Source organism: Antrostomus carolinensis, unplaced genomic scaffold (assembly GCF_000700745.2).
Source record: "Antrostomus carolinensis isolate BGI_N321 unplaced genomic scaffold, ASM70074v2 scaffold32979, whole genome shotgun sequence".
NCBI lineage: Eukaryota > Metazoa > Chordata > Aves > Caprimulgiformes > Caprimulgidae > Antrostomus > Antrostomus carolinensis.
In genome coordinates, this window is record NW_010341254.1 from 1,684 (window position 1) to 9,662 (window position 7,979).

The 7,979-nt window shown below is 41.7% G+C and overlaps 1 protein-coding gene across 1 annotated transcript in view; it reads left to right on the forward strand.

The window, feature by feature from the left end:
• Positions 1-7,860, forward strand: part of LOC104531529 (plasminogen activator inhibitor 1 RNA-binding protein-like) — a 9,537-nt gene extending 1,677 nt beyond the window's left edge. Inside the window, exons 2-6 of the mRNA XM_010176431.1 lie at positions 1,702-1,749; positions 4,422-4,595; positions 5,633-5,671; positions 7,405-7,518; positions 7,551-7,860. Coding sequence (XP_010174733.1) covers positions 1,711-1,749; positions 4,422-4,595; positions 5,633-5,671; positions 7,405-7,461 — 309 coding nt within the window. The 5' untranslated portion in view covers positions 1,702-1,710 and the 3' untranslated portion in view covers positions 7,462-7,518; positions 7,551-7,860. The remainder of the gene's footprint in view (positions 1-1,701; positions 1,750-4,421; positions 4,596-5,632; positions 5,672-7,404; positions 7,519-7,550) is intronic.
• Positions 7,861-7,979: the final 119 nt, after the last annotated feature.

The window sequence follows — 7,979 nt, forward strand, 5'->3', positions numbered from 1 at the left end:
AAAGAGTGACATAATTAGTAGATTGTCCTAGTTGAGATGTGTATTCTGTTAACTTCTAAGAAATGAGTCAGGTATTTTTAACTCTGTTACATAAGTTAACAGCCCTTTGCTGTATGAGCCCAAAAGTGAGATATTAACAAAACTGCCTTTAAATGTTGATGTTTTTAGCCTGCTTTTATTGTGTCCAGCACATATCTATCCCCATTTCAGTTATTTATTGTTCCCTGGTCCCTTGGGAAGCAGCATGGGGTTTGGTTGGGTTTTTTTTGCTAAGTATTGTAGCAGAATAGCTCTAGAAAAGAGGTGTTGGGAAACCCTTCGCTGCAGCTCCTTTGTGAGCAGGTTCAAAAGGTGGAATATTGAGAATTTATGAACAAAACCTGCCAATCACCTGCTGTTCTTTCTCAGTTTGTCCTCTTGGGTGTGTTTATGAGTCAGGTTGGTGTAAGGTTGCTGTGATTCTTGCGGATAAGAAGGGAGTTGATGTGTGGAAGTGACTTGGTAAATTATATGTAGGTAATTTACAGGTAAATTCTGGTTTTTCAGACCCAAATCTTCTGTACTCTTATGGCTGAAAAATCACAATGTACCCCAAAGTAGATTATCTCAAGAAATTTGAAGTTTTGTGATGACCACCCTCATTCCTGTAGCTTGTGAACTGCTGGGAAAATGCCCTAGGAGTCTGTTGGAAAATGGAGTATGAGGATCTAGTACTGTTCATCTGCCTTGGTCTTGTGAAAGAGCTGTCTTCTTCCTCCTCCTCCTCTTTGTGCTCTTCACTGTGTGGTGAAAGCTTGACCCTATCTGAGGTCTTTCCTGTTTTTCACATTTGCTCCAATTACTAGAAAGTGATACTTTGTATAAAATGAACTCTTAATGCTGTCTCAGATTGTGCTGGTTTGATCTGAAATCCATGTGTACTGGCAGCCTCAGTCTGGTGAGACTCTTTCCAGGAGACTGGGTTATGCCAGAAACTAGAGATCCTCTTTTTTTCTTTCTCTGCAGCTGGTTTAGTGACTTGAGTCTTTTTCAGTTCTACTGGTGCAGCTGAACAAAAAAAAATGCAAAGGAGCTACAGTGGGGAGAGATCTTTAAAATGTGTTCAGAAAGGTGGATGGGAGTCTCCTGGAATGATTGATACCTGGAGTAGGAACCCATCTCCTGGTCCATCTGCTGTCTCTTTCCTGTCCCTTCAGACTTTCTTGCTAATCTAATCGCTTCCTTAGAGGAGTTTGCAACGGGAGACTTGAGGAATATGTTTTGGAAAAGAATAGTTCATCTTTTCACAGTTTGGAGGAATGATTCTTGGATCGAGGCTGTGCAGAAACCTTTTCTCACAACATCCCACCCTCTTACCTGTCTAGCTCTGCACGCCGTGTGCCCGAGGTGCTGGAGATCAGCCTGCATGCCTGGTCTCTGCTAGAGCTTCCAGCAGCTCATGTTCAACTTTTTTAGTACCCATCTGAGATGTCTCTTGTCTCCACCCCTGTGGTGTAGTCCATCCTCCAGTCTTTCTGGACACTTGCTCAGCTGTTGATCTCATCCTTTTGCTGCTTCGTGTGCTCAGTGACACCTGTGCCCGGCGAGTTCGTGTGACCTTATTGCCTGTTGTTTCTGTATGTAGTTGAGTCTCATTTCTTCCTTTTGTTTTCTCCCTTTGTTCCTTTTGTCACTTTGGCTTGGACACGCAACTTTCATCAGACAAAGGCGATGACAGAAATGCAGGGGAGTCTGCTGGAGTCAAATGAGGTACTGATCCTTTCTATCTAACCTGTGTTTTAACATGAGCCCCTTCTGAAATGAAGGTCTGCATATTAAGAAGTCAGGAAAAAGAAACCAAACACTACAACTAGATACCAAATGAGCTTTTCTGTCCATGCCTGTTGTCTAGCTCTGCACCCTTCATAATTAGTACCCTTGTTGCTGACTGAAGCTGAACTCAAACCTTATCATAATGCTTCTATCATGAGTCTTTTTTTGTTGTTGTTGTTGTTTTTTCTGCTGTTTTTCCATATTTCACTGTCTGCTTTGGCTGCCTCTCTTGTTAGTAGCTTGTTCTTAATTTCTGACAGCCTTTCCCAAGACCCATAAGTGCAGCAATGCCTTTGAGAAGCTGTTGGTTATTAGATCAGGGCACTGTTGAGAACTGCCAATACAAATAGATGCTTCCAAAGATGATTCAGAACAAGCAGTTTGTACAGTGTGTCTGTGACTGTCGTCACCTGAGTGATAAAGAGCCTGAGGAGAATGTGCCAAGTCTTTTACTGGTGTTTTAAATTAGCTTTAGTTACTTTGGGTAAAGAAATCATTGCCTTACCTACAGAATTTGCCATTTGTTGGTTTAGGGGTTAAACCCAAGTGAAGTTGTGAAAATACAATGGTTTTGGTGGACTGCAGTGTTTCTTTTTTAAGCACCAACAGTGTAGGAAAAAAAAGAATTGTTGTACAAATCCACTCCTTGCAGAAAAGAGAATGTCATATAACTGCCAATAAGGTGAAAATGTCATCTCAGTACCCTGCAGTGATCAAAACTGTAGATAAAATCACAGAATCCCAGAATGTCAGGGTTTGGAAGGGACCTGGAAAGATCATCCAGTGCAATCCCCCTGCCAGAGCAGGAAGAAAATATTAAGAAAGGAATCAAAACCATAACAGAAGGTGTTGTGTACTGTTTCACAAGTTGTTGGTGTACTTATATTTGACTAGTGCCGTGCCAAGCTGAGATGTGGGATGACTTTTTCTCTGAAAAAGAACTGCTTAGGTTAACTTCCTAAGGTTGGAAAAAAGATCTCTGAGGGGAAGGGTGTACAATTCAAATCTACAAAATCAGGAGTGTGAGGAGGACCAGTTGTGGTCACCTGGATGGAATATTCAGGGTGAAATATTGGTCACTTACCAGTGGTCACTGACCAGTTGTGGTCACATGGATGAAATATTCAGAAATACTTCATCCCACTGAAATATTTCTGAAGTAAAGCAGCATGGGGGGGTAGTTATCATTGTGCCTAATTAAATTGCAGTGCCCTCCACTGCAGGACGTTGTGGAGGCCCAACACACAGCTGGACACGGGGAAGGGGTCAGTAAATTGGTGGGGGAGAAGACTCTGCATGGCTGTGTACGTGATGATGCTTGTGGCTGACTCAAGGAATCCCTGAGAGCAGCTTTCAGCCTTTTGACTCCTCTGTGTATCCACTGTCTGCCTTAGGATGGATCCAAAAAATGGTAATTAAAGGGTATAGGGCTTAATTGCACAATATGTTGTCTTTGAAAGTCAGCATATTGTGTAATTACACAAGAGAAGTAAATTAGAGTTGGGAGGTTTAAGCTTGTACATAGCACTTCTGTAGGGGAAAAAAAACCAACAAGCAAACTGAAAATTGCTGTGCCAGAAATGAGGGGCACAGAAATTAGGAAAAGAGTTGTAGTTGCCATGTTTCCAAAACTTCATGATGGGCAGAGTGCTGGACTAGATAAACTGATCCAGCATGGCCAGTTTGACATCATAGAGACCAAAAACTGACCTACCACATGGCAAAATTATTTGTGCAAAAGAGGAAAAATAATAACTAACCGCTTGGTTCTTTTTGTGTTCAGTGTGTAATGATTTAAAATGGTGGAATGTGCTGAATGGTGGCATTTCTGGTGTTAGGCAGAACTCTTTGGTGCACACCTTGCTCCTTGAGGATTGAGTTTCTCACTGGGAACTGACCAGCTGTAGGAGAATGTTGTATCATGGCAAAGGTGCTCATGTTTCTCAGTGTAATTAGTCAGATTTTTCAGTGTAATTGATGAGTGTTTCTGTGTTTCAGCCTTAATGTCTGAAGTACTTGACTCCAGTTGTGTTTGACCTGTTTATGCCTCATTTGCTGTTTGTTATGGCTGATACAAACCAGTGAGGGATTCTCACCTTCTCCCTTGTTTTAAATATTTACACAGGGCTAAACAAATGAGAAAGTGTAAAAATACTCATTGGGCAAAATAAAGATGGGTTACCAAGGAAGTATTTTAAAGGAGTGGAATGAACTGATGGATCCTGAATGTTTCTCAGGATATAAAGTGAGAAGAAGAGAAATGCTGGAACATGAAGTTCTGAGTTTAAGCCTAAACACCTTCCTCTGAAGGAACTCCAGAGCTTTCCTGAATGATCTGGAAATGCAAAATACCTTTGTTTGCTCGAGCACTTGTTTGATCACCTGTGTGTGGTTTTGTTCTCTGCACAAGTGGTATCACTCGATTCCTAACAATCCCTGCACCATGTTTTAACTTGAATCAATCCAGGTAATCAATCATCAATGTGGGAGTGTGTTTGGAGGTGAACACACATGCTGTGGTGGTTAAAAGTTGCAAGTACAGATGAAAAGATTTCGTGGGTGATTTTATTTATTATTTTCCTTTACTCATCAAGAAACTCTCCTTCCAGGCTCACGCTGAGGACTCTGTAATGGATCATCACTTCCGCAAGCCAGCGAATGATATCACATCCCAGCTGGAGATCAACTTTGGAGACCTGGGCCGCCCCGGACGTGGTGGCAGAGGGGGACGGGGTGGCCGAGGACGTGGTGGCAGGGCCAGCCGTGGAGGCAGAACTGACAAGGTCAGTAGCTACAGCTTTCATCTACGAAGGAGCTGAGTTCCCAGTTGTTAATTAGGATTTTCATACCGATAGTTTTTAGGTGTTTTCCTTGTTTCTAGGGAGTTGTCTGACAACAAACACCACGTTTTAAAACCAAATAAAACGTCTGTTCTTACAAGTTTACTTTAGAGTAGGTCACTGCTTGGACAAAAGGGTGAATGTTTAGTAGTGTTGTTATTAAACACAAAAAAGGGCAGGGTGAGGGGTAGGTTGGATTATAAAAAGTGTCCATTTTTGTATCTAAACCCCCAAAAAAATGACTCTTCAGTATGGACAGATCAGAACATAGTGTGAGACACTTCTGTTTGTGCCAGAGCAGAACCACGAGTGTTAGAGCATTTATTTTCAGACACAGTCAGGGTGGTGTATCTGCATCGTGACCTGTTGGGGGTGAAAGACTGGTTTACAGCTGCATGTTAAATCTTGAATTTGAGGAATTTAGAGTTTTCATGTGGAAATAGGACTCTTATGTTTTTTTAGGGTTTTGTTTTTTTTTTCTAATCTGCAGTAATTTTTTGCCTCCTCTAGTCCTAAAGCCCTAAGGAAATACTCAGGACTAAGTACTGAATGCACGTTGGGGAGGGAAGATGTAAAGCTGAAGTATTAGAGTACAGCTGCAGTCAAGATTTGATTTAATATGGATCATTTATTTGTCTTAAATGTGTCTAATCAAGTTGTTATTCACTAGAAAATGAGTTCAGTCTGTTTGGTGTGACTTTCTTCACCTAGACCAGACTTGCTCATCTTTGTCTCTTGTAGGACACTGACTTGGTTTTCTGTTTTGTACAGGATCACTTTCAGTTTTAGGCTTATTAGTTGAAAAACTCTCTCCTGATATCAATAAAAAGAAATTGTAAGGAATTAAAATTAAGTAGTGGTAATGTTTGCTCTGAGTTGCCTCACTGATATGGCATCTTGCTTCAAGAATGCTGTCATAAAGTAGTTAAAAAACCATTTCTGCAGTTAATTTTGTATTAACTTTGTTTATTTCCTTCCAGTTGGTGAAGGAGTTTGATGTGATCCACACACCCAACCAGGTTGGTGATCTCTGCTGGCACTTGTGTTACCTGTGAACAAGGCTCTCCTGTTGCAGGGGCTGCAGGGAACTCCCCTCCTGCAGTGGATTGCCCTTTTTTTTTTTGCTTTTTTTGGGGGGGGGCCTTTTTTGGGGGCCTTTTTTTTGCCTTTTTTTGGCTTTTCTGCTTTTGTGTCATGAACAACCACAGATATTAAGGCTGTAGGCTTAAGACACTGCTCTTTTTAACTCTATTTTGTGGGCTGGCTCCTTCTGCAGTGTCTTAGTCTTGCCTATAGGTGTTGATACAACTTTATTGGAATGATTTCAATATATTTCTTGATAAATTAATATGTTTACAGCAAATTCCACTATCCTGGCTTTTCCTACTGTTCTTCTCTTCCACATCCCTCATGGACAAAGTGCAGAGTGTTCTAAAATACTTTAAATTTCTGCATTAGCACTGGTTCTGAGGTACAGAGCCTTTTAAAAAACTCTGTTGGGGAGTACTGAGGAGATTCTTGATTGCTGTGTGAATTTCTACTGAAGTCCTGCTGATGGCAGGGGGGTTGGAACTGGATGAGCTTTAAGGTCCCTTCCAACCCAAACCAGTTTGGGATTCTAATTTCTAGGGCTAGGTTGGCACAAAAATTTCTTTCCATCAACAGCTAGTTTGTAACTGGGGAAAAATTACATGTGTGAAACTGAATTTGTGCTACAAACAGGCCTTTTTTGTAACACTTCAGTGGTGTCAGTAAGAATTGATGGTTATGTGCTGGTGAAATAGCCCAAGCCCACAGGTAGGGATCTCTTTAAGAATGGAAAAAGAGATGTACTTGTAACCTTGTGCAATAATCATGTGCAAACATGGTCTGTTTGCCTGTAGTGCCTCCTCAGGTGGCTTTGGTTCACGAAGTAGTATGGGAGATTTTTTTAGTGCTTGGAATTTAAACAAAAAAAAAAATTGCTTATTATGGAGGGGGAAAAAGTTGCTCTTGTATTAATTTGTCCAGTGCTAGTTTTTCTCCTCTGTAGTGTGTACCTCTGTGAAACCTGGTGTTTCCCTATTGAGGACAGGCTGAGAGAGTTGGGGCTGTTCAGCCTGGAGAAGAGAAGGCTCCAGGGAGACCTTCTAGTGGCCTCCCAGTACCTGAAGGGGCTCCAGGAAGGCTGGGGAGGGACTTTTCATAAAGGCAGTTAATGACAGAACAAGGGGAAATGGGTTTAAGCTGAAAGAGGGGAGGTTTAGATGAGACATTAGGAAGAAGTTCTTCACTGTGAGGGTGGTGAGACAGTGTCCCAGGTTGGCCAGAGAAGCTGTGGCTGCTCCTCCCTGGAAGTGTTGAAGGCCAGGCTGGATGAGGCTTTGAGCAACCTGGTCTAGTGGAAGGTGTCCCTGCTGATGGCAGGGGGGTTGGGACTGGATGAGCTTTGAGGTCCCTTCTAACCCAAACCAGTCTGTGATTAGGATTCAGGTTAAAATAGTTTTTTAAATGGAAGAATTCCTACTCTTGTTTGACTGGGAGATCCCTGCCCTGTGCAAGTGCCACCCAGTCTGTCTGCAGAGGGACAGAGGCTTAACCTTGTCCCTGTGCCCGCTGGCTGTGCCCTGTCCTGGTTTTTAGCTGAAGCAGAGCTGTGCACTGAGCCATATTTGCCTGGGGAGTGGAAGGATTTATTATTGCCTGAAGAATTAGAAACTCAGTAGGGCTTGGTGCTGCTGAAGGTAATAACTTTCTGATGTTTCTCTTTCAGTCAAGTGCTTCTGCTCCTGATGTAGATGACCCAGAGGCTTTCCCAGCTCTGTCCTAAACTGGATGTCATAAGCCAATCCTGCCCTCGTCGGGCCTTCCCCTCCGAGGCTTGCACGCTTATGGATCCTAAACAACTAAGAAATGAAGGCTTAAGGATCCTAAACAACTAAGAAATTTAAAAAAAAGAAAAAAAAAGAAAAAAAAAGAGACTGTCATTCATACCATTCACACCTAAAGACTGAATTTTATCTGTTTTGAAAATGAACTTCTCTCGCTACACAGAAGCAACAATATGGTAGTCAGTTTTGTATTTAGAAATGTAATGGTAGCAGGGATGTTTTCATAATTTTTTCAGAGATTATGCATTCTTCATGGATACTTTTTTGTATTGCTGCTTGAAAATATGCGTTTCCAAACTTGAAATATAGGTGTGAACAGTGTGTACCAGTTAAAAGCTTTCACTTCATTTGTGGGTTGGTTTTTGGTTTGGTTTTTTTTTGGTTTTTTTTTTGGTTTTTTTAATTCAGGATTTTAGAAATTTTCCCCAAACTACAAACTGGGTTTTAATTATTGCCC